Here is a 25742-nt window from a genome sequence, read left to right on the forward strand (position 1 = left end):
TCCAGTGTTCACTGCAGTATTTAAATTATTAATATTACATATCTCTGATATCTTTTCTCTACAGCTATACTGCTCTTCTATAACTAGCAATTTTTGTTTTAAAGTACTCTTTTGTCACCAACCCTCTAAATTGATCAAAAACTCCATAGTTAGCTGTAGCTGCAGCTAATGGTACAATGCTGTATAGTTTTCAGTGCCTTGCTGTTACTGCATATTACAACTTCAACATCTGTTGCAGCTATTCACCATTTAAAGCTGATCATCTGTTTAGGCTGAGATTCATATTAACATTGTAGACAGTGACTGAATATTCTGCAGTTGGTCTGGAAAAATGATCATGTTACCGGTTAGTAGCCGTAGCAAGAGACTTGCTGTTCTTAACAGCAAATGCTTTCACTTAAGTGATTTACATTTCCAGTGTAAACAGTTCCTTGAATGCCTTTGAGACCTGACTGCTTGGGAAGATTACCTGATCACTTGAGAAGATTACAAGAATCCTGTCAGTGTGTGCAGGGACGAAATGATGAAAGCCAAGGCCTCCTTGGAATTAAACCTGGCAAGGGATGTCAAAGTCAACAAGAAGGTTTTTTTTCAAGTATATGGGAGGCAAAATGAAAACTAGAGAAAATGTGAGCCTGTTCTTGAATGAGACGGATGCCATGGTGACAGAGGATGCAGAGACGGTAGAGTTGCTGAATGCCTTCTTTGCTTCAGTCTTTACTGCTCAGGCCAGCCCTCAGGAGTCCTAGGCTTTGGAGGTAATGGAAAAAGTCTGGATGAAAGAACACTTCCCCATGGTTGAGGAAGATCAGGTTAGAGAACAGTTAAGTGAACTGGGGATCTGCAGGGTCCCGATGGGATGTACCCATGAGTGCTGAGGGAGCTGGCAGAAGTCATTGGTGGGTCACTTTCCATTATCTCTGAAAAGTCCTGGAGAACAGGTGAGGTGCCTGAGGACTGGAGGAAAGCCAACATCACTCCAGTCTTCAAAAAGCAAGAAGGAGGACCCAGGAAACTACAGGCCAGTCAGCCTCACCTCCATCTCTGGAAAGATGATGGAGTGGCTTGTTTTGGGTGTCATCTCAAAGCAAATGGAGGAAAAGAAAGCTATCAGAAGTAGTCAACACGGATTCACCAAGGGGAAGTCACGTCTGACTAACCCGATAGCCTTCTATGATGGCATGACTGGATGCACAGATGAGGGGAAGGCAGTGGATGTTGTCTACCTTGGCTTCAGCAAGGCCTTTGACACAGTCTCCCACAGCATCCTCATAGGTAAGCTTAGGAGGTATGGGTTAGATGGACAGTAAGGTGGATTGAAAACTAGCTGAAAGACAGAGCTCAGAGGGTCATGATTAGAGGCACAGAATCTAGTTGGAGGTCTGTAACAAGTGGGCTTCCCCAGGGGTCAGTCCTGGGTCCAGTCCTCTTCAATATATTCATCAATGACCTGGATGAAGGGATGGAATGTGCCCTCAGCCAATTGGCTGACATAATAAAACTGGGAGGGGTGGCCGACACACCAGAAGGCTGTGCCACCATGCAGCGAGACCTGCGTAGCCTGGAGGGTTGGACAGAGAGGAACCTGATGAACTTCAACAAAGGCAAGTGTAGGGCACTGCACCTGGGGAGAAATAACGCCATACACCAGTACAGGTTGGGGGCTGACCTGCTGAAGAGCAGCTCTGAGGAGAAAGACCTGTGAGTTCTGGTGGACAATAGGATGCCCATGAGCTGACAATGTGCCCTTGTAGACAAGAAGGCCCATGGCATCCTGGGGTGCATCAGGAAGAGTGTGGCCAGCAGGTCAAGAGAGGTTATCTTCACCCTCTACTCTGCCCTGGTGAGGCCCATCTGGAGTACTGTGTTCAGTTCTGGGCTCCCCAGTTCAAGAAGGACAGGCAACTGCTGGAGAGTGTACAGCAGATGGCTACAAAGATGATTAGGGGCCTTGAGCATCTCTTTTACGAGGAGAGACTGAGGGACTTGGGTCTTTTTAGTCTAGAGAAGAGAAGACTGAGGGGCATCTGATCAATGCTTATAAATACTTAAAGGGAGGGTGTCAAGAGGATGGGGCCAGTCTTCTTTCAGTGGTGTCCAGGGATAGGACAAGAGGTAACAGGCACAAACTTGAATATAAGAAGTTCTATCTAAACATGAGGAGGAACTTCTTCACTTTGAGGGGGGCAGAGCACTGGAATAGGCTGCCCAGAGAGGTGGTGGAGTCTCCTTCTCTGGAGACATTCAAAACCCACCTGGACATGTTCCTGTGCAACCTGCTCTAGGTGGACCTGCTTTGGCGGGGGGGTTGGACTAGATGATATCCAGAGGTCCCTTCCAACCCCAGATCATTCTGTGATTTTGTGAACTGCTTTAATCTGAGCTGAAATGTCCGAAGGTGAAGTAGATAAGACAAATTCTGTTCGTGACTGGTTACTCTGCTTTTTCAAGATACAGATTAAAGGCAAGAGAGAATTTTCCCCCAGTCTCCTTTTTTTTGGGGTTGTTTTTTTTCCTGATCATTGCAAAGATAGGATGAAAATTACTACTGATTTAAATTGTCTGATCATGTCTATAAACTTTTCTTAAAATCAGATTATAGGGAGAAATTTTTTTATGCTTTCAGTATGGGCTTATGGTCTTTGTATTGGTGTGATCATGCTTCAGTTTGCAATATGTTACTATTTACTCTTTCATTGTAGTAATTCCTAACAAAATTATTTGTCCATTTTCTTGTGACTAGAGGTGGTCTTAATTTACCTTGTAATTTAACTCTAATTTCTCCCTGTATTCCCACCTTATTTAAGAAAGAGAACTAGATTTTTTTCTCAGAGTAGAGGCAGTCAGTATTTGTGTCCAAGTGAGACAGAAGTTAATACCCCAGATTCATTAAACATCCATTATTATGGTTGTAGTTACTGTGGTGTTTATGATAGGAGGTTAGGCATGTGTGTCTCAAAACTATGAGTAAATGGGCTCGTAGTACAGATTGCCATAGTGGTGGTTGTATACAGAGCTAATATGGGTAACTGTATTCTCTAACCTGGTCCCTCTAATTATTGTGGCCCTGCTTTTTTGTTGTGTTTTTTTAAGTGCTGAATTATTACTTAAATGTCAATATCCTCTTTGGTTACTTAGATTGAGGATCATAATAATTAAATTTTGACTTTCTAATTAATGCTGTGAATAACAGCTTGTCCTGATAAGAATTTTGTATGCTCATGTGTTTTGTCTGTTTTTAAAACTGGTAGATAGTTGCTGTAGCACAAGTCTTAAATATTGATATTACTTGGCTTACTTCCCCCCATGCTGTTTTTGATGTCTTCTGGCTCTCTACCCCAAATTGGTGGCCTGCTGCTGCTCATCTTGAAGAGAAATAGTGATTATGTCATGAGTAAGTTATTAAACAGCTGCAGAAATTGGATATAATTTGTAAGAATCAATGATTGTTAAAGCATGAACTGTCATCTTGAATGCAGGAAGCAAAATATATTCTTTACTGTGCGTGTTCATAAATGAACACGGATGCATTAGAGAGGAAAAAAATACTCAAGTATGTCAGCAAACTGCTGTTGCAGAACTAACTGATGTCATGAATTCTAAAGTTTGGCTTAGGAAAGTAATTTAATTATCTTCATTTTCAATTAGTGTTTGTATTAGGCTCTAAGAACTCTCAGAACACATGTCCGAAAATAATCTGTTGCTTATGATCCACAGAAAACCAATGAGCTAAAATGCTTTAAAGTGGTCTGTCAATTGGCAGATTTATTCCCCCCCCATCTCTTTAAAATACGGCATGAAACTTAGATTCCCTCAATGTTGGAAGGTGTGTGTAGCAGTATTACTAGCCTGGATTGTTTACTGAATTTCACGGAATTTTCACTGAAAACTGGCTGCTCTTCACTTAAAATGTCACATGGAAAGATGGAAGTATCAGCTAGCCTCCTTAAGTGATGTGAACCCAAGAGTTTGATTTGCCATGATTAATTGACCGAGGAGACTTAGCTAAGTGCAGTATCTTACGGCTCTATTATCTTCAAATAATCTTCAAACAGCAGGGTTAGATATGTTTGCCCTGGCCTTGCTCTTCCAAAATGTTTGGGTGATCTGTTTGACTTTGCAATTATGTTTCTTAGACTAACACAATAGCAATTAAACTTGGTCTTCAAACAAAGGCTGATGACTTAAATCTCCCCTAGGAGGAGACACTTAACCGGAGAGCAGAGAATGTCTTGCTCTTTCAAATGGACATTTCCCTCTCTGGTTTCCAGAGACCTGTCTTTGTAACTGCTACCAAACCAAACTGGGTAAATTTGCTTCCAATTATAATCAATTATTTTGGTTAACTCTAAGACCATGAGTAAGGACAAAATGCTGTTGTAACACTTGAAAGTTCATGATGCTGAATGGATCATGTTGTTTGCTGTTGAGGGGAAAAAAAAAGTTTTTCTTCCACTGTTGTCCTGTGGTGGGTTGACCTTGGTGCCCACCAAGCTGCTCTGTCACTCCCCTCCTCAGCAGGGCAGGGAGTGGAGAAAGTAAGATGGGAAAAAAAACTTGTGGGTCAAGATAAAGGCAGTTTGATAAAGCAAAAGCCGTCTGAGGAGCAAAGGAAAACAAAAGGTTTATTCTGTACTTCCCATCAGCAGGTGATGTCCCACCATTTCCTGCTTTGGTGTGTGTAGTGTGTAGAGATTGGTCTGGAAGACAGCTATCAACACCTTTTTAGCTGCCAATACAAAGCACAACACTATGAGGGCTGCTGTGGGAAAGATTAACTCCGTTTCAGCCAGACCCAGTAGCTCTCCAAAAAAGCTAGGATAATGTTTTTCTTAAGCAATATGCAGAGAATTGTACAGTGTGATAAATTCATCTTGCTTTGAGGTCCAGGATTATCATACTCTTATTAGGTGACTGGACTACCTACATATTAGTAGAATCAAGTGTTAAGGCTTGTAATAGAAGAAATAAAATTCACCAACTTGTCAGTTGTCAGTGAAGTTGTAATTTATTTCCAAGTATCCTGGGGAATTGAGGGAAGAGAAAGCAGAGAGGTTTCATTTCAGCCAAATCTTACTCTCACAATGGAGGCATTAGTTTAATTTCCAACTCTGCCAATATAGAAAAACATCATTTTGTAATGCTTTTCACAGAAACAAGATCACATTAGATCACATTCTTGCCTTTTCCTGTTTAAGTGTTACACTGTGCTAGTAGGAGGCCTCAGCAGATGATCTTGATTCCAGCAAGCTTTACAGGTGAACAGAAATTAAATGTAATGTAAATGGAGATTTTTAAAATGCATCATTGCATAATCTGGATGTTAAAACAGGTGATGCAGAGAACCTTTCAGCATTGACATTTAAACCTAGGAAACTTAGCTTTTGTTTTAGAAGACTAGCAAGACCCAGCCTTATGTATGACTATTTTGTAAGGAGGTGCAACCCACATGCCTAAGGCTGAATTACAATAATTTCTCATTAAAAAAAAAAAAAATCAATTAACAATGCATTGCTAGTGGAACTAGCCACCATGAGGGATACTTGTGTTTCTGAAGGCCTTCTAGAAACAACCGTATTTGTAGAGAAGTTCGAGATGGATTTTGCAATACTCTGATCCTATTAAAAGCAGCATGCGAAGAGACATGCTGAGTCGCTGAAAAATGGGGCCAAGTGGTCAGGGCATTGTTTACAGCTGGAGTGTTTGGCCTCTAAAAGGGTATTGACAGTGCCTGAAGCAAGTAGTTTTTGTTGTCACAGGTTGCATGCCATGTAGAGCAGAGAAAGTCAAGTCTTAATTGTGATAAAAGGTACGATTGAAATAAGAAAACTATGAATGAGAACTGCTCCTGTGCTGAAAACTTCGTTGGCTGCAGAAAAAACAGGCTGCCAGCCTCTTTGGCAGAACTTCGCTTCTTAACAATATTAACTAATTTTGGTCCATTTGCAGAATTTGGTAAAATTACTTTAAACTGGAAGGAAATTTTAAAAACACTTACAAATCCGATACCACCTCTTTTGTTTTTAAATTTGTAGTTAGTAATATAAGATCAGGTGTATGAGCTGTTGAGTTTTATTTATTGTAGTGGAAAATACTACTCATTTAATAGGCAAACTATTTTTTATGTGTGCCTTGTGTTTTGCTGTTGGCTGGCTAAAACTGTTGAATAAGTAAATAAAAATAATTCATGATTCGACTTGTCAAATACCGTTTAAAGTTTTCTGGCAAATGTGTTTCATAAATAAAGATTCAATACTTCTCTGCCATGAGTAATTGTGAACCAAGAGCTGCCAATATGTTAGAAAGCATACTCACCTTTAGATTTTCATTAAGGTAGTAGCTGATTAACTGAATTTCTGCTATTGACTTTTTATTAATTTGGATGGCCTTATGAATTTAATTGTAAATGAAAGATCATTGGTAATTGTGAATGAGAGATTGTTGGGTGGAGGGTGGAAGAGGACCACTGGTTCTAAACCTTTTGGGAGAAATGTCCATCCTCTAACAAACTGATGGGAAGAACAGTGTAGAAGCCAGTCAGAATAGATTGGTGTAAGATTAGGGATTGAAAATTATTTCCTTTTATTGCATTTTTGGACTGATGGGATGATATTGTGGTTGGGAAACGCTTCTAAAGAGGGCATTTAAGAATTTTGTGGTACAGGGGGACTGTGATGCTCTAAGTCTGCCCGTGGTTCTGCTTATGCTGGAAACTACTTCATGTTTAAATTTGGGAGAGCTTGTTTGCAATTGCTTTTGACTGTCCAAGATTGGCCATTAAGACTTGCATGTCTTATTCTGGATATATGCTTTAAGCTCTTTGGAGTGAACTTCTAATAAAACTTCATCAAAATTGCTTAATTGTCTTCATGAGGCTATAACTAGGAAGAGAGTTGATTTTTTCTTTTTCTGCAGAAAGTAACTGTAGCCTTCATGATCCAATACTTGAAACTTGACATCAGAGAGGTGTAACTGAAGAGTATAAAGAGTATGTATATCTCTGATAAGGACATAGTGGTTTTTTTACTTAAAAAGCTAGCAAACTGCTAATGAAAAACTTCAACTCTGAACAAAAAAGCACTGAGCAATTCCTGTTCATACATACTTAGTAGAGACCCACTGGCATTAGGCAGCAGAGCTCCCTAAGTCCCTGCTTATGTTTTCTTTCTATCCAGCATTGTGTGGTCTGGATAGGATTGCAGCCATAATTCAATGTAAAATACCAGTGTGTCGTTTGTTGTGCTGCTGAGGATGATCAGTGAGACTTTTTTGTTTCTATTCTGTGTTCTGCTTTGTTTGTTGTGTTTTTTTTTTTTAATTGGTTTTGGTTTTCAGAGGTGATGGCTAAAAGCTATTTGTGACAAGTAGCCCTCAGTTTGAAAACAGAAGCCACAGAGAAGCATGTACTGCAGCTAGTTTTGCAAACATGCAAGGGCAGAAAAAAATGCTGCAGTGATCCCCAGAGAGCGTTGGTATGAAGAACTATGTAAAAAAAAGTGGGCAGATGTTTGAACTGGTCATTGTAAAATGACTGGAGGAATTGATCTGTAAAGTGATGGTAAAACGACTTTAAATACATGGAAGACTGGAGGCTGAAATCAGGGAGAAAGATAACACAGAGTGTAAGGCCGTGCTTGGGAAATTAGGTCTTGAAACAAAGTTTAAAAATAAGTGAATGACTTCTTGATTTGCTTTATTTCAGTGTCCTGCAGTGGCAGATAGCTTTAGAAACTGTGGTAGAGTGACAAGTGGTTTGGCTAGGTCTTTTTACCTGTCAAATCTGGAAGGGTAACTGATGTGTAATAAATGTGGGCAGAGCCAGACAAGCTAGGTGGAACATGGAAATAATTAAATGTGTTTGTATAAAGAAAGCCATTATGTGATTCGAGTGAAGCACAGGTAATGGGTGCACAACTTTGCTTTTAATATTTGTTTAACTCTTACTAAATAACAATGCATTATGGCAAGTTCCAAGGATTCTACTATGGAAAAGGTTTGTAATGATTTATATGCTTTAGAATAAGAGAAAAAATTTCCAGAGTTGTGTAGAATAAAGTTGTGTAGAAAAAAATCAAAACGAAACAAACCTTTGAAGCCTTTTTTAACTTATTAAGCAGTGTCTGTATGCAAAAAGTTGCATTTAACTCTTAGTATTTCTAGGGTTTAATTTTTGAATTGTATTCGTCTTAAACGTAATTTTTAGATAAGGTTCAAATATTTTATATCACTTTCAAGATGTATGGTATTTTATGCTGCTTCTTTGTTTTGTGCTTAGTTTGCTTATTCTAAGTTTTCTTTTATTGCTTGAAATACAAAAACTAAGTAAAATCTAAACATTAGTTACATTGTTTTCTTGGAGTTTCAACAGCTTGGGCTACGAAAGTTCACATTGCAATTCTGTGTGTAATTTGATCGTGAGCTGTGTTTTACGGTGTTCTTAGCACAGAATTTGCTGAAATAAGATCAAAGGGAAGCCGTCTCATAGTTCTAACACATATGTTGTGAAACAGGCTTCTCTACCAGATCTCATTGATAAAAAAAAGTATGTAATGGGGTTCTTGTTCTCACTTTCTCTTTCATTTAGCAGCTCTTACTTTTTTAGGCAATTTTGAGTGTATAAAGTGGTTCTGATGCAACGTAAGTGATGAAGTTTAGTTTTAAAATTTTTACTTAATATCATTGTCAAAATTGGCACTCTTAATTATTTGGCGATTAGATTTTTCTGCTGCATGAAGTGGTGATGCCATTGAGGCATAATGTCAAACCTCTGACAACATTACAGATCTTTCTATGTTAAGTAGCAGAGGCATTCAGTTTGATTTTATACCTTCTGGGTGGTAGTCTGTGTAGCGTAACTGCTAATTCTGTGTAGTACGTAACTTTTTTCTTTAATCATGATGCTAGTCCTCTGACCATTTGTGAAGTCAGCAAGAAAATAGATGAAGCTCACTTAACTTGTTAACAGGTAAGGCACTTTTAACCTTCTGATCAATTCTATCCTTAATCCTTTATCCTTATCCTATGATCTTAATTTCATGGTAGAAAAGAAATATCTTTTTGGGAAGACTTTTTATGCATTGATCTCATAGCTCTGTAAGCTTCTAGAGTAGAGTTTCATTTCCATAACTGCATGTTAAAGCTTCCCACACAATGGTTCATTGAACTATTTGGACAGGTACTGGAGAGTTAATAATAGAATTTCTTACAGGTTATGTTGAGATTCCTACCTAATTTTTATATGTAGGAAGCTGTGGAGAATCCTTTGAGGTATCTGATGGATCAGGCTTCAACTTCTGCTTTTTGTTTGCTAAGAATCTTAAGTCAATTTTTTCTAAGGCCTTTTTTCCTGCCCCACTGAAGAATAAATAGGAAAAACTAACCTGGTATGACCTGGGGCTTTGTAACCCTGAAGGTAAAAATACCTGTTCTCTTATGATGTGTTCATACATACTTAAACTATTGTCGTGTTCGAATGCACTGAAAATACTATCATCCACATGAAAGATTCTGCAAAAGAAGAAAGCCAGATGTTCTCGCTAAGGGATACTGGAGTGGCAGGTGAAAACAATGGTATTGTGCAACCAGGTAAAGATTATATGAAGATTGGTGGGATGAAACTGGGAGAGAAAGAGGGAAAGAAATAATATTGAGGGCTTGCAGGCTGCACTACAGGACATGCTGCACTACAGTATACATACGTAACTTTTGGCTGCTATTATGTTACTGCTAATCATCTGTAATAGTTACTGCTAATTATCTGTAATAACTTCAATCTAGACTGGAAAAAAAAAGAAGGTAAATTGAAGTATATCTGAGGCACCCTTATGCTTTCACTGTACAGATGTTCAGATAGCTATTAAGCTCTGCAAGGCTAACAGCTGACCTGCTAGTTGAGTCACCTCCAGGTAGTTTATCTTGGACAGTTTGCTGTTTACTCTCTGTTTCCACTTGTGGCCCACTGAGTAAAATCTTTGATATGTGTAAACGCTACGCATTTCATGGGGAATCCCTTGGAACTATGTTTATGGTATGCCACTTGTGGAGACTGCCGCTTTTTGAGGCCAGAATCCCACATTCATGTTGGGTATGGAATTTTGCTATATACTGAAGGCTAGCATAAAATAGCAAGCAAGTCAGATGAGAATGATATGATGTCAATGTATTTTGTGGTTGACCAAAAAGTCTCAAATAATTCTTTGATTGCAGTAGGATTTAGAGGCACTTTAGAAAGTGCCACCTTGGTATATTTATAAAAAGTAGAAGTTTTATTCTAGATACCCAAACTTTCAAAAACTTAGTTCTTACTACCTGGAGAGACTTTGCCTCTTTCAGTGCTTAATTTCTAGACAGCCGAACTTTAATAATAAATTTCACTGGTGTGGCACTAGTCAAACCCATTGACTGTGTTCTTGGGCTGGAAGACACAATTTATGTTTTGTTTTTCACCTATGGATTTTATTTTAAGAATGCGATGCATACTTCTGTGAATGTTTAAGACAAACACCCTACCCTTTATTGTAGGTGATTAGAATTAACTTTCAGAAGTTGATCTCTTTCCCAGTAACGCAAGGCATTTCAAGGAGCAGATGCCAGCAAAGTATTTCCAAACGGGATATAGTATATTCTTCTTGTAATTTTGAGCAGTTGTCTGGTACGGTAGTGTCAAATGCGATTCCTCTGGGTTTTAGTTGTTTGGTGTTTTTCCGTAGAAAGTGAAAAATCCTACCTGTTTTTTCGTGTGTTCCAGGCTAGTGATGGATGGGTGCTGAAATGCAGACAAGAACAGGCTTAACAATTTCTGTACCTTGCATCTCCCACAGTAACTATTTATGTAAGCATAAGGGTAATGCAGACAAGGCTAAAAATGATTTTATAAGTTTTTGGAGGAAATTACATCTTTCTAGCATTTAATCTGTTACAGATTTTTTTAAAATCAGAAATGGGTGCTGACACGGGGGCCATCGACTTGTGCTCTCCTACTCTCTTTACTGGAGCTTTTACTTCAATTGAGAACTGTAGCCTGAGAGTTCCAAAAGTTAGTCTTGAAAGATGATACTCTCTTTCTGGGAGGCTGGTCATTAAGTCTCCGAAATTAAAAAAAAAAAAAAAAAGAAGCAAGTCTGTTTACTGTTTTATAATATGGCTCTAGTGAAGTTCTAGCTGCTGGTTTTACAAAGTGGCTGAATTACACACTGTCAAAATTTATGTCAAATTAATCTGTTGTGAAAAGAACAGTTCTTAAATGTCAAATTGGATTAAGTGAGACAGACTGCTTTAATGATGTATGTTGTGGGGAAAATGCAGTGGAAATAAAGAGTGGAAATAAAAAAACCCCTCTACTGTTGTTTCAGTAATAGCCACGTTTTGCTAATTCAAGAGCGAAAAAACAAACATGCATAGGAAACATTGGAAACTATACTTCCAGGATTTCTCTCTGAGCGTTCTTTCCTTTTTTTTTTTTTAAACCTTTGTGTAAGAATTTTGAAAGCAGTCTTTGAGTTGCCTTTTGCATGTGTTCTTGTAAAACTATATTAATGCTTCAAGTTAATGAAATTGATTTAAAAAAAAGTATTTTAAAAAAATCCACATTTCACCTGAAATATTATTTCTAACTTTAGTAGAGCTATGGTAAGGATATGTGCGGAAAGATTGTCTAGACAAAATTTGTTCAAACTCTTGCCTGAGGCAGAAGACTTCCGAAAAATTAGTATCCTTTGTAAAACTACCTATCTAATTCTGAATGAATGGAATAATTCTTCAAATTAATATTACTGTTGATAGTTCCCTATTATAGCATTTTTAGTTTTTTTAGGATTACTTATATCCTATGTCACCTTCCCTGGTTTTATGCTATAATAACAAGTTCTTGTCTTCAGAACTTATTAGCAAAACCTTTTTTTGCTCTATATTATGGTAAACAGTCTGTCCCTTTGTTGATGCTAAAGTGTTTTAATACGTAATTATTTATAAATAGAAACTGCAGTTTGCTGTCTCTTGACACAAGTAAAAATACAGGAGTTTGCTGAAAGGTTAAAAACATTTTTATTCAGTTCCAGAATCACCATAAAGTATGATAGTCTGATCCCTAGAATTGATCGCATGTATGCGTGTGCTGCTTCCTCTTTAGCAGAAACTGTACAGTGTTTGCAGTCCCATTCTTAACAATAGTCACTTGAATAGGCAGTTTCCCCAAGTTTCAGATTCTTTCAGTCTTCTGAATAATCTGCAGTTGCATCACTACAGCATTGTAGCGTGAAGGTAACTTAAAATTTTATTTATATGTTTATATCTGTCATAGAATCACAGAGCAGATTGTGTTGGACGGGACATTAAAGATCATCTGGTCCAACTTTCACTAGATAGGTTGCTCAAAGGCCCATCCAGCCAAATATATGTGTATTTGTGTGTTTGTGTACCTGCCACTGCTGCTTGTTTCTGCACAGTTGTAGGCAAATAACATATCTATGGGTAGAGAAAAAACTGGAGAGGCTTTCATAGGGGAGGGATAGTAGTACTTGATTTGGGGTCTTTTCAGCTCATAAATCCATAGTTGAAATAAATGTTTGTCAGCTGTAAATCACTTCTATGTTCAGAGTTTGCATACTATAATCTTTCTTCTCAGATGTCAAATGTTATTACCCACACAAAATTCTATTGACAGGATAAAGTTCTTAGTAACCAATATGCTGGATGAGCCTGTAGGATACTTCAAAACAAGCTTGGGAGTTTGAATGGCTGAATTCTTATACCACAGGAAAGTGTTTCTGTTTTTTTCTTAAGGAAGAAAAAAAAAGTAATGCAAACTAAAACTAGGCATTTATATTTTTATTCCCCCTGTTATTTAGGAGATATTTTAACATTAAGATGGCCCTTCGGGATGAGGTGCAGAAGACTTGCAGAGGATGATTCTTTCTGTTCATATGGTAAGAATTAGGGAGTCTAATAGCATACACGCTTTATCCAACTTGTTAGTGCTGAAACCATGGTACTACTTCAACTGAAACATGTACCAGCCTTGTGATGTGTTGTGATATGCTGGTCCTTCACTAAACAGCTCCCAGTGCAAGCTTAGAGGGGCCTAGCATGCAAGAGAAAGATGTCAAAGTGAAATATTGGAGTCTGCCAGGTGGTGCCAGAAGGCCTGCTCACTGTCAGCTCTCAAAGCAGGAACAGACCTCCTGAGGAGTGGTGAGCCTGTAGTTAACATCAGAGGATATATAATCTGAATTTGCAGTTCTGTATCTAAGAGATAGAAGCAACACAAGCTATTACCCTGCCCCTCCTTCAAACCTCTACCCCGAAAGCAGTGCCTCGGCAAATGTTCTGATACTATTTCCTTCTGTGTTCATGATAGTAAAAATTAGGTATGCTCTTTAGGAGTGAAGCACTTAACCTTGTACTTTTAGTGCCATTAGCATTAATTATCACAACTATGTTTTTCTGCCACAAACGTCACTCTTCCATGGATAGCTTTCACTAGAATACAGCAAACTGTTGTGCTCTGTGTTGCGGTGAAGTGTGTATAATTTGGTGGAAAAACAAGCATGGAAGTTAACTGGAAGTTAAGCTAGAGAATTATTTTAGATGGTTGCACTTATTTTCATGGAGTTAAAAGCTCATGTAAAAACATTTTAATGTTTGTAAACAACTAAGTTTATAGAGGGAGTTAAGCTGTTTCACAGTGAAAGCTGCAGTCTGTGTGCATTTTGGATTTTCCTCTTGCCTTTATACTGCAAAAATAATTTTTTAACACAGCTTTATTTTTTCTGTCTTAATATTGTGTCTTCTTCCCTACTCTGATAGTATGATTGTACTATTCTTATTAAAACTGGTATGATTGACAATTTGTAGGGCTTGTATTTTTAGTCTAGTACTTAACATTCTGTGGCACAGTTCACAGTAATTATAACACTGTCAAGCAAACTAGTGATCTAATTTCCATATTGGTTTTTTTTTTAATGTGCTGTGATCTAGGAAGCTTTGTAAAAGCAAACAAGCAAAACACCTGGGCTGGTGAGTAGTTGCAGCTGATGATAAGTTGAAAGAATGAATGCCTGTCTTTAGGTGAAAGCTGCAGCTGTGCTGCTGGTGACCTGTGCTGTCAGGTGTTAGGGAAATCGGTGCCTAACTGATAGGTAGTGGCATTTCTCTTTTGAAAGCTACTGGCAGTCTGTAAAGACTAGTATAACTTGTTTTGGATTTGTCAGTTTGGATCAAAAAAAGCTACTTGTGTTCTTTTTGTTATATGTGCTGCTATCAACAAAATTACCTTAAAAAGTTGATTGTTTCATAAATCATCTTATATACATCCAATCAAGGTATTAACAGTATAGCTTATTGCTACTGAGTACATCAGAAGCATATTAAAAACTTCTTTTCAACTTTTATGTGGAACACGACATTCTTTGAGACTTGCCATAAAATTGTGTAGTAAAAGTTTTACATTTTGTGAGTTAATTTATTGATGACTTTCCATATTAAGAGTTCAAGATATTTGCACGATGACATTAAATGTGTTGTTTTGTCATTCATCATATTTAAGAATCCTAAGTTTTATATGGTTTGGTTTATTTTTTAATGAAGTGAGACTTCATTACATATATTTTAAAAGGCAAGATGTTCCAAAGTACCTCAGTTTATTTTCAGAAAATCAGGTTTTATCCCTCCCTATTAATATCTTATAACTATCAATGGGAAACTGAAATGTAAATTGAATTCAGAATGTTAGTTTTAGGAAAACTCAAGTGTCGTTTGCTTTCAGTGAAAATATTCAGTGAGGTTTTGAATTCATGGCAATTACTGGCTTAGTTTCTAGAAAAGCAGTGGTTTTTTGACTTCAGTAGCCTTGTGTCCTTAGGTTCAGAGGGTACAGTGAAACACTTCATTAAATGCTAGCAAATGAATTGTGACCTATAAAGGATTAGGAAGTAATTTTCCTTTTTAGAGATGTAACTTTAGATCTGTAGTGTAGTAATGCTCGGGGACATACCATTTAAAAAAAAAAAAAAAACGTTAACTGATAGAAACCCACAACTTTTGAGGTGTTTTAGTTATCTTTACAAATATAGCTATTTAACAACCAGTGAAAATAAAACATCTATATAGTACTTTATATTTTTGCCATGAACTGGAAATCTCGGGGGAAGTATATAACACAAACAGGTGTTATGAAATACTTACAGCTGCTTGAATAATGGGTCAACAGCTTGCTGCAAAAGGTTATGTTAATTTCTAAGTCTGAAGGATTTTCACAGTTTGTGGTTTTGTGTCAGGGGAGTTGTTTGATTTATGGTTTTTTGAGGGGAGGGTTGTTGGTTGTTTTTTCTGAAGTAGAAAAATACAATACTAGATTACAGTTGATTCTCAACTAATACCTCTCCTCAAGGAAAGAAAAGGTGCCTCTTGTATACTTATGCAGTGCTTGGGAGACTAAATATGGTATTATACCACAGCAGTGCTCTGAATTCAAAGTTTGTTTTCATAATCGCTGGTGATTCTGAATTCAAAGTTTGTTTTCATAATCGCTGGTGATTCTGTGCTAATGTATTTTAATTAATAGTAAAATATTTCTGAGTTTAATAGAAAAAACAATCCTTTTGCTGTGTTATAGTAAAGTAGTTAAGCAAGTTAATTGCTTCTTATTGTGTCTTCAAATACTTTTAAGAGTTGACTATTGTTGCCCTGGTATCATTCAGCGTTGTTGTGTGTACACTAGTAGATTTCAGGAACAGATGAAATGTGGAAAACCTACTGAGTTCCTGTGAATCAATTTTTAACTTTAATTTCACAAACTCTTACAAATTCCTGACTGTGAAAGTCTAAGTTAAGTCTTACAAACATAGTATGCATTTTTCTGAAAACTGGAAATTACTGAATTTTTGTCTTGCTATTGCTGTTTTTTCCTGGGAGTGTTGCTCTGTGTTTCTCTAATGTTCTCTAAGTTAATGGGTGTGATTCATGGAAGAATTGGCAAGTGTTGTTAGATATAAATGCATTTTTCTGCATAACAGTTTTATTATACCTCCAGGCATGTCCTTGTATGTACCCTTGTTCAGTAAAGCATGAACATAAGGTACTCTTTTTACCTCATATGAGGTTAGGGCATTCTTCCGATTTTAACCCCTGTATGAAAATTGATAGCAGGTTCCAGAACTCAAGTAAGAGAGAAAAGATCAGTGCTGCTTAACAGATTACAGAGAACATGATTACAGCAATGACATTTTTTAAGGAAATGAGGGTAAAAGGATGATCTGACTTCACTTGTATTGGCTGTAGTAGCACTGATGTTAGGGGTTAATCTGGATAAATATTTCCTGTCTGAAATGAGCTAACCTGTAATTCTTGGAATTTCTCAGGTGATCACAAGTTTCTGTAATTAAATCCTGAAAATTACTTCAAAAAATTGTCCTCATTTATCTCCCTCATCTAGAGGAATGTGTTGACTAAATGTTTGGGGAATCTGATGAGTGTAGGTGTAGAGAATATAAAAAAATTTCTGCAGATCTTCTATGAACCTATGACTTAACAAATTGCTGGCTTCAGTAGTCATTGCAATAAATACAGTGTTTTGGAATATGATGGATTTTTTTCAACATATTTTTATTTTTTTAATACTTCTGTGAATCAAAGTTATTCTCTATGTGGTTGTGAAGGTGTTTTGTTTCTAGTAAATGGAAATAGTTTTTGTGCTTTACCTTTGGTGAATGAGTACTGTTTCTTCTAAGCCTGTAGTCATTCTTCCCTGTATTGAGCTTCATGGTTTTTAAGAAGCTTTCCTTTTGGTATGTAATTAATGCGATATGGAACTCGCCTATGAACCTATGAATATGCAGGAAAAGTAGCAGCCCTAGTATTTGTTTTGCAGTATTGTTGCCTGTATGCCCTCTGTTTGCTGAATGTTTTCAGAGTAACAGAATATGAAGGAACTTTGAGTATGAAAACAAACATTAAAGTGTAACGAAATATTTTAACTTAACCAAGTCAGTTAATGCTTATTATAACCGAATCTCAAATCAACCTATTTACATTTACCGGTTTTGTTTTTCAGAGTACTGTAATTGAAAGTGAATCTTCTACATTTGAGGAAGGACAAATTCATGATTGAATGGCAGATTAATAAGTAGCTGTCTTATTCCAAGAGTAAGACAATATTTTGGGAATTGTAAAGAACTGGATTTTCACCCTAGTCCAGCAGCTTTGCTGCTCACTTAAACACAGATGAATGAAGACCCCATTTGGAAAATCACCAGGTCAGCGGTCCAGAGCTGATGCAGGTGAGGTGTTTTTCTGGGTGGTTTTAGTGGGTAAAAAGTGTTCTTACTTTGGAATTTTTCTTGATATGTTAATGGGTTTATGAAGGTGTTATCATTCCTATTTTAAAAGAACATGTACTTTTGTTATATAAACAGACATAGATATAAGAAGTGTTTAATATTGTCTATAATACTGAAGTTTTATTGGAACTGTAAGTTAACATAAATTCTAAAGAGGAACAAAATCAATCTTGTTGTAGGATTACATTGACATATTAAGGGGGGGGTTTCGCTTGTTCATCTCAGAAGTGCTGGAACATAAACAGAAATTTATTCACAATATATTTATAACAGTAAAACTCCTCATGGTTATATCGAAGCTGATCAACTAGTAACTGTAAAAGAGAATCTCTTGAAAACACTACAAAAATGCAAATACTGTTGCTACTGTGTATTCCCTCTAAACTGAAATAGGTTAGTGAAAGTATTATAAAACAATTTTTTAATTCAGAAAAATGCAAATTTGAGTAAGAGGTCATCCTCTTATGACTAGTTAGGTTTATTCAGAGTTTTGCAGCTTGAAAGGCTAATGGATCTTAGTCAATCTTGTGTGCTCTGTAGTAAGAATTATCAGCAGTGATGCAAAGAAGCATCAAGTGACCAGAGAAGAATTGTTCTGAAAGTTGATACTTAGTCCTGTGTAAATTTAGATAGACTCTGCTCAGCTGTGCATTCTGGCTGGACTAGTGTGGGATAGGGACTAGAAGTTAACATTTGCAATTCTACAGACCGGCATTTTGAGGATGAAAAGGTTACAGATAAATCTTGTTCATCCTTCTGTTCAATTATTTGCTTTTTAGTTGAACTTATTTAAAGGTAAATTGTTTTGTATATTTGGTCATTTTTTTCTGTTACAAAGTTACTTTGTGTTTTTCAGTTTGAGGGAAGTGCCCTTCCTATCTTGTGCTGCAGCAAAACTCATTAGTCAGTGACCTGTGTGGGGAAAGACTTTGCAGACACATGATGCAGCGTATTTTCTATCACCAACCATTTTGAATTGGTGCTTTTCTAAAAATCATAGGAAACTGTCACATATAATTGGGAAAGCTCAGTTAACTTTTAAAATACCCAAACAATAGTTCATGCTGATGCTATCAAATACTCATCCAGTTCATTGAGAACTGAAACAACTGGTACTAGAAAATTTCTCTGAAAGCATTTGGAAATTTTCAAAACTGTGTTTACCTGTGATTAACTTCCATTAATGTCAATTTGCTGTTATTAATTTGAAACATCTGCTGATTTCAAAGGTAACTCAAAAATATTTTTAATAAAAGATTTCAAAGGAGAGACCTAATACAAAGTATTGAACACTTGGTTCAGTGAGCTTCATGCCATCAATTGAATCATCCTTCCTCTTGATGCTAGCAGAAAGCTGTGGGAGTAGAACTGTATTTGTAAAAGAAAAGAAAGGAGAGCAGGCTTTGACCTGGTGCTTAACTTCAGTCTTGTTGATGTCTAAGCATTAACTAGGCTCTGTGCCCAAGTTCAAAGAACTTAGATACTAGATATTTAAGGTAACTGTTGGAAATATTTTATCTAATAACTCCAACGTGATGTGCGATGAACAGCAAAACTACAGCACAGATTTGAAGTGTTATATAGAGGATGATTATATGGCTGCATTTTTATTCTGAAAAACAAAAAAAATTAAGCCAGGACATTTCACTTAAGTACATTGAGAAGAGAATTTGTTTCCTATTTGGTTTTGTGGCTTTTTTTTTTAAAAAAAGAGTATAATAGACTTATATTGTCACATTTTCCATTTGTTCTTTATAGTTTGTCCTATAACTGGCACCATGCCAGATTGTTAATTATTAATTATTTTGTTATTATTGATTGTTATTTATTAATTATTAATAATTGTTAATTGTTAAATTAACACACTTCAAATGCCATTTTTGCTTTTTAGTGTTCCTTATACAACAGTTACAAGTTATCTTCAAAAAAACTTTACAGAGAAAATTATGATCTTAACTGAAAGTCCTTAATTTGGTTAGTGTAGTATCACTGTAATTTAAATCCAACCCATGATTTGTACACATTTGGTCCCCATCAGCTCTTGGCACAGTTGCGGCCTAGGCTTGGGTGTTGCCAGCTTTCAGCCTCCAGCTATTATATTCTTGAGGAAGACTGCTGCTGACATCCTTGCTGTTGTTGCTCCTTCTCCAGATGATATTTGGTGGGCTGAGGCTAGATAGTTTTTACTGTGGTTTTGCAGGGGGAGGAGGAGGAGGGAGAGGTATTGAAATTATCTGCTGTTGTTTCTTGATTTTTATGGGTATGCATGAGTCCAGCAGGCAGCTGTCAGTAGGAGACGGCATAGCCCAGTCTACAGTGAAAGTTGGGCATGGGACTTTTAAAGGCAACTAGTGAGCAGGAAAGACAGACTGTTTATCTCAGCAGCAGTTTCACTGATAGTGGTCAAATTCTTCTTTGAAAAAAGCAGGAAATATAGTAATTGAGTTCACTGGAGTTTATAAAATGGTGATTTTTGATGGTTGGGAGAGAGGCCTTGCAATGTGATATAAATTAACATTATAGCAAGTTAGTTTGGGTTTTTCAGAAAATGTCTCTAGGCAAGAAAGCTATCAAAATTGCAACGAGGTAAAGTGGATTTTCCCTCTTTTTAGAAGGAGAATTTGGTTATAAACAGGTGAAGGGATATTATTTCTTAGTTTTATATTAAGATTTATTGGCTAGGGAAGAATGACTTTTAGTCCTGCAGTTGTTGTGGTGTTCTGTGTGTTACGATTGACTACATGTCAGTGATTCTTGTGACATTTTATAGACTACTAAAGTGGTGGTGGCTTCAGTTGGGTTTGGTTTTTTTCTTTTATTTTTGGGAATGTTAAGGATTTACTGTAGTTAAGTGATCACTGAGCTTGATAGTTACTTTATTTGAAATAATTAGTAATGACATTATCAGTGGGGGTAAGTATGATGTTTTTTACCTACATAATTGGAGAGGCGGGTTTGATGGATGTACTGTTGTATGCATAAGGAATTCGCTGTGTGGCTGCATCTAAGGAATTACAGTCAACAACTCAGTCTCTAACTGGAAACCAGTAATATATGATGTCCCTCAAGGGTCATCTAGGAGGACTTTAGCGGGCTTGAGAAGTGGACCTGTGCGAACCTAAAGAAGTTTCAACAAGACCAAGTGCAAGGTGCTTCATCTGGGTTGGCCAGTATCAGTACAGACTGGGGGATGACTTGGGCGTAATTTGGCATTACTATATTCTATTAATTTTCCTCCTGATTAAAAGATATGGTGAAATCTTACAAACTTTATATTTGACCTGTTAATCATGTAAAATCATAAACTTGTTCGATTCTAGGCGACTCTTAGTTTTTTGTAGTCTGCACATGGTCTGTTTGGAGGTACAGATAAACTAGTGGTTGTGTCAAGTATTCATATAGGCCAATATGATTACTTTTTACAAAATGTAATGCATTACAAAAACTTTTTGCGTTTGACTTTGATTTCATCCCATTGTAGAGTCTTATCAATCAGTGACATTACAGGTTTGGTGGCTTCTTTGAAAAAGCCAATTTTCATCTGTCCTATCTGCCTACAAAGGAAATGCTTTCATTTGCTGTAAAGTAGGTGTAAAAGAAGAGGATGTTTGATTAAAGTATATTAAAATTTCTAGGCCTTTGAAATCTGTCTCTACTGGAAAAATACTTCATAGTTCCATCTTGAGGAAGTAAAGGGTAGAATTGAAGATGGAGAAAAGAAGGAAAGCTAAACTTTATATTTTTTCAGAACAGTAAAGTACATGGCTACAGCCTCTATGAGTTTGTCCAAATACAGAGTTGCTTTCCAGGATGTAGTTTCAGTAGATCAGCCAGCTGCTTCTATGCATGGCAGGGTGCATGTCTTATTGATTAGCGTCTCCAATATTGGGGAATACAGATTTATTTTTTTTTTAATTATACTATATGATGTTAATTTGATTGTAAAGTAAGTTATGATTATCCATGTGTTTACACTTCTATTTGACCTAGTGATCACTTATAATGCAAGTGAAAAGTACGGTCCTTTAGACCTAACCTAGCAATTATTTCCCAGAGGTATAGAATCCCACCAAACTGCCTGATGGTAAGGAACAATTGTAATGCTGGATGTTTTGAAAGCAAAGTTGTTTCTTAGTAATTAGGAGACATTAAATCATACACAAGTTTCTGTAGGCCCTCCCTCCCCCCATTTAAAAGTGTAAATTGTTTCAGTACTGTCTTTGTGAACTAAGAAAAGAGATCTCACTGCTAGATATGACTTGGTTTAGGACTGCAGTGAAATCTTTTGGCAGAGTCAGAATTCTCTATATCTCTGCACTTCTACTTTGATTAAAAGCACTCCCTTCCCTAAATTCTTTTAAGTTGAGGTTGGTCAGTACTAGGTGTGGATAACCACATGAATGTATTTCTTAGGTCCCTGAAAGTAATTCTCAAATAGCCTCCAGATACAGAGTAATTCCTGTGGGATTGCTGCTTTTCCCACAGAAGATTCTGAAATATGTCTTAAAAACACCCAGCTTTTGCGGCTTGTTGTAAACAGGGGATATTTTGTGAAATAAGATAGTGTGTGTTTTGAAGAGTCTGTATGATTTTGCTGGATTGGATGAGATAACATCTGATGTGACAATAAAAAAAAACATTGCCAGTAGCTTTTTCCTGTCCTCTTTCCTCCTGTACACCTCATCTGAAATGACGTGTAGCTCCCTGGGAGTTAACATCCTGAAAGCATGATTGTTCTAGCGTGTTTTGTCTTATTCTTTTTCTTTTACTTTGCCTAGAGTAAAGTAGAAGTACTCAGAAACATGGTTTCTAGTTTTGCTGTTGAATTTTAAGAATCTGTTAGAGTAAATTAACCAAGCCTCAAAAACCATACCGACAACATGACAATTAAATGCTTAACTCTGATACTCTTGACTGGAAGCTGGAGTTTGTGTTCACTTTCTATTACAAAAAATGTCTTTCTGTGCTCTTATATAAGTGAATGAGACAAATATTTTCTTCCTCAGATCCATCAAAGTGTGAGTCTTTGCTGCTTATTACAAAGAAGAGTAAAGCTAATACATTCACTTTGATTTTTGTTCAGTTCTATTTTTTTTCTATTTCCATGTTCAGGGCAATTTAGTTGGTCAAAGTATTTTGAGTCTTACCTAAAATTTCATGGAGTGTTCTAGTTAGAACTTGTCTTATCATAGTTAAAAGGAGGTAAAGGATGTGAATTTAAACCCATTCAGTCAATGGCATTCATGCTGTGTAGAATGTAATAACTCTCCTTTCCCATTCTCTAATTAGTGTTAACGTCTTTGAAGTCAAATTGCGGTTTGTGACCAAACTGTGCTTGACACCAAAACACTTGGTATGCAGATGTGTTTTTCTTTTGAAAGATGTGCAGGAAGATACTACCCTTTAAATGTTTGGGATTTTTTTAAATGCCTTTCTGCTTTGAACTGGGCACTTGACAAAGAATGACTTAGGCTAATTAGACTTCTGTCACAAGCTGTTTAGATAGTACTGGAGGTTTCAGGGTTTGTATAAGCCAGGTTACTGCTTTATGTTCCACAGTCATTAGGTGAAGAAGATGATCAGCAATATATGTGTATGTCAAAAGTTAATTAAAAAGTTATTTTATCTCAAATGATTTAAGTCATTAAGACAAAGCAATATGACATCATAGACATCACTCATTAAAACATCATGCCTTTACAAATAAGTATCTCCAATAGTAATAAGTAATTAAGTATATAATACAATTACAATTAAGTAATAACATAACATATATTAACATATAATAATATATGTTAATATAATATAACATTACAATTAAGTAATAATACAAATAAGTAACTCCAATAGTAACAGATTCTGTCCTTTTATGATTCGATCGCAATAGGGTATGCTGTGCACCAGTGTCCACCAGGGTTTTATAGTTTTGTGACTCTAATGTGCCAGACTGTCATGGTTTAGTCTCAGGTGGCAACAAAGAACCATGCAGCTGCTCTTTCAGCCCCCCCACTGCTGTGGGGTGAATCAAAAGAAAAAGGCAAAACTTGTGGGTTGAGACAAAGGCAGTTTAACAGAACAGCAAAGGGAACAGGAAAACATCAAGAATAACACTGAGAGAGCAATGTACAAAACATTACTACTGCTCACCTAGCAGACAAGCAATGTCCCCGTCCGCTCCAAGCAAAGACTTTGTGCTGCCTCCTGGGCCAGCTCCTGGCTATGGACTCACATTGTACGGAATACCTGTGTCCCCTACCAGAGCCTGAGGATAATTACCCTATCCCCACTGGAATCAGGACATTATCCACTCCTTATTCTATAACATCTGTCATGCCTAGATTTTACACTTTCCAGTTACTGTCCACTTTTCCCTGTCTGTGTGATGTCTCTTTCTCTACATACAAATATAATTCTCTTAGTCTATGGGCCATCCCTCTAAAATGTCCATTGAGTTCATTTAATCCATGACTCTGGGCTCCATCTATCATAACAGTCTCTCAGGGCAGGCAAGATGGTGTGTGGTGCTGGACTGTTGCATGCTGTATTTTTGGAGCTTGTGGTTGATGTGTCTGGTGCAGCTCATGCCCATGGTACATGGGATGAACATGTAGATCTCAATGAAGTTGCTGGATGCCAGCCACTGAAGCCAGTTCTGGTCCCATCACTGCTGTGTTTTACTGTTTTCAAAGTTCATTCTTCATTAATTGGGGCCAATCTTACTGTAGTACCATTCATAAGGCATATAGAAATTGTAGTAATGATGACATAAAGTGGCAGGGTTATTCAGCAATTAACATTATACAATTTGATTTATTTGCTATTCTCACCCAAAATCAAATTCCCATGAGGTACACACAGGACTTCCCCATCACCTACTAAGTGCACCCAGGTCCTTGAGCAAAAGCAGTCCCATGGATGGGTTTGCCTTTGCCTGTGACTAGCCCATACTGTCTTTCCTGACATAGTATTCATGTGCGCTATGGGGGCTTTATCCCCTTCCGCAGTATGTGGTAGTTTTGATTGGGCAGGGCCAGCTCGATTGGTAGATCCCCTGGTATAAACTTTAGCCAGGTAGCCTTTGCTAAATGTGTATCCCAATGTTTTGAAGTCCCACCACCCATTGCTCTCAGTGTAGCTTTTAACAGTCCATTGTATTGTTCTATCTTCCCAGAGGCTGGTGCATGATGGGGGATGTGATATACCCACTCAATGCCATGATCCTTGGCCCAGGTGTCTATGAGTCTGTTTCAGAAATGAGGCCTGTTGTCCAACTCAGTTCTCTCTGTGGGTGCCATGTTGCCACAGGACTTGTTTTTCAAGGCCCAGGATAGTGTTCTGGGCGAAGGCATGGGACACAGGGCATGTTTCTAGCCAACCAGTTGTTGCTTCCACCATTGTGAGCACATGGCGCTTGCCTTGACGATTTGTGGCAGTATGATACAATCAATCTGCCAGGCCTCACGATGTTTATATTTCAGCTATCGTCCTCCACACCGGGGAGGTTTTAACGGTTTGGCTTGCTTGACTGCAGTGCATGGTTCACATTCATGGATAACTTGTGCAATAGTGTCCATGGCAAAGTCCACCCATCGGTTGTGAGCCCAACTATATGTTGCCATGTGCTATAGCCCAGCTATATGTTGCATCTCTTCCTTGATGGCCTGAGGTGTCATGGGACCACACAGCTATGAATAATTCACCCTTAGGTTGCCAGTCCACATCCACTTGAGTCGCTGCCAATCTTAGCAGCCCGATCCATGTGCTGGTTGTTTTGATGTTCCTCAGTGGCTTGATTCTTAGGCACACGGGTATCTATGTGAGGTACCTTTAGAACCAACTTCTCTATCCAGGCAGCAGTATCTTGCCACAATGGGGCAGCCTAGATGGGTTTGCCTCTGCACTGCCAGTTTTGCTTCCATTTCTGGAACCATCACACAGGCCATTCTCCACCATCGATGAGTCAGTATAGAGTTACGAGTACTGGCCACTTTTCTTGACTCACAATGTCTGAAGCCAGATGAGTAACTTCCACTTCTGCAAACTGGCTCAATTCACCTTGTGCTTCAGCAGTTTCTGCAGCTTGGTGTATAGGACAGGAGCCTTCTGCTTCTGATACTTTCCCACAACGCAACAGCATCTATCATATTTCTTTTCATTTTCTGGCTGTTTATTATACAGTGGGGTTTCTTCCGCACGTGTCACATCCTCCTCTGCTGATACTCTGAAATCTTTGCCTTCTGGCCAGTCCATGATGACTCCCAGAATTCCTGAGCGACTGGGGTTTCTCATTTGAGCTCATTTTATGATTAGTGCAACCCATGTGCTCCATGTACAATCAGTTGCTTGATGAAGGGGACCCTTGCTTTGAACATCGAGGCCCAGAAGTAAGATCAGGCCTTCTGCTCTGCC

At 37.5% G+C, this 25742-nt stretch overlaps 1 protein-coding gene across 3 annotated transcripts in view; it reads left to right on the plus strand.

Annotated features, from left to right (window-relative positions):
- Positions 1-25742, plus strand: part of SPIN1 (spindlin 1) — a 61499-nt gene that overhangs the window by 9490 nt on the left and 26267 nt on the right. The window contains exons 2-3 of one of the 3 annotated variants that reach the window (XM_074165939.1): positions 12846-12923; positions 17048-17273. The exons of 1 other annotated variant lie outside the window; for it this stretch is intronic. In XM_074165939.1, the coding sequence (XP_074022040.1) occupies positions 17222-17273 (52 nt within the window). In that variant the 5' untranslated portion in view covers positions 12846-12923; positions 17048-17221. The remainder of the gene's footprint in view (positions 1-12845; positions 12924-17047; positions 17274-25742) is intronic. One more of the 3 variants, XM_074165938.1, reaches the window with a different exon arrangement.

The sequence above is a fragment of the Numenius arquata genome, chromosome Z, assembly GCF_964106895.1.
Source record: "Numenius arquata chromosome Z, bNumArq3.hap1.1, whole genome shotgun sequence".
Lineage (NCBI taxonomy): Eukaryota > Metazoa > Chordata > Aves > Charadriiformes > Scolopacidae > Numenius > Numenius arquata.